Genomic DNA, 1,229 nt, shown 5'->3' with positions numbered 1-1,229 from the left:
AGGAATAACTATGTGTAGCCTGAAAAAGTTGGAGTGCACCTGTGGAGATCTTGGAGATTGAGGCTGAAACCAAATGGCATGGGGCAGGCTGTGGGGCCTGATGGGCCTGAGGAGGAAGTGGGATGGGGCAAGGGCTGGGGAAGAGGAACCACACAAAGTTAGGGAGTAGATGAGAGCTAGCACACCCCTGCATGCCAGCTTTAAGACTGAAGGGGCGCCTGTGACAGTGAGGAAGAGGGGGGTGCAGGATCTAGACTGGGGATTAGGTCTGTGGGTGCCTGCAGCGGCGAGGAATTCTCTTGCCTGCGTCTGGCTGGGGGACTCGGTGCGTGTGCGCGCGTGTGCGCGGGGCGGAGAGCCCAGGGCTTCTTGGCGTGTGGCTGTGCCTCGGCACGTCTGGGTGTGTGAATGCGGGCGCTAGCGGAGCACACAGCGGATGCGGCGGGCAGCCTGGGTTATCTGAGCTGCTCGGTCTTGGGTGGCTGCGTCCAGATCTGCGGGCGGCAGCGGCTAAAGCGAGACGCGTTGTCGGGAGGCAGAGAAGCCGGGAAGACAGACTCAGGCCCAAGCGGCGGCGCCGAGGAGCAGAGCATGGAAGAGCGCCCGGGTCGGGCAGGTAAGAGCAGGAGAGATCGCTCAGCCCTGTAGGCAAAGGCGGGGGTAGTACCCCACAGGGATGCAGCCAGCCAGGGCCTGGGCGGACCCCACTCCTCTTTCTTTTCTGTGCTTGGAACCACCGAGCTACTGTATGGGCTGGGAATTGAGGCTCTTTGGACCATTCTCACCACTGGAGCCTCCTAGGCCCACCCTCCTGGTGTCCTCCAAATCTTCTCCTAAAAACTCTACACTCAGAAAATGTGAGTTTTACAACTTCTCTTGGTCCCTTTGCAAAAGTTGTCTTGTCTTTTCTGTTGTGTTTAGAACTTCCTCTCCACTTTCTCTCTCTCTCTTTTATTTTGTAGTTTTTGGCCGGGGCTGGGTTTGAACCCACCACCTCTGGCTTATGGGGCTGGTGACCTACTCCTTTGAGCCACAAGAGCCACCCTCCACTTTCTCTTGATACATAAATATTTTGCCCACTTATTCCAAGTTAGGAGGAGTGGGGTAGCCTTAGTTTCCAGTGGGACGGGAGTGTGGGTGTGGGCAGCACCTCTGCCAGTGGGGAAATGCTGTGTGCACCTACGTGTGAGGGTCTTGTGTATTTGACTTTAAACACTAGTGTAGATGTG

At 56.8% G+C, this 1,229-nt stretch overlaps 1 protein-coding gene across 1 annotated transcript in view; it reads left to right on the top strand.

Moving 5' to 3' along the window:
- Positions 1 to 591: 591 nt before the first annotated feature.
- Positions 592 to 1,229, top strand: part of PAX2 (paired box 2) — a 92,793-nt gene continuing 92,155 nt past the window's right edge. Inside the window, exon 1 of the mRNA XM_012803567.1 lies at positions 592 to 616. Coding sequence (XP_012659021.1) covers positions 592 to 616 — 25 coding nt within the window. The remainder of the gene's footprint in view (positions 617 to 1,229) is intronic.

This window comes from Otolemur garnettii, unplaced genomic scaffold (genome assembly GCF_000181295.1).
Source record: "Otolemur garnettii isolate 467f Iridium unplaced genomic scaffold, OtoGar3 scaffold00021, whole genome shotgun sequence".
Lineage (NCBI taxonomy): Eukaryota > Metazoa > Chordata > Mammalia > Primates > Galagidae > Otolemur > Otolemur garnettii.
Note: the sequence above shows the minus strand (reverse complement) of the source record. Positions and strands in the feature narration are given on the sequence as shown.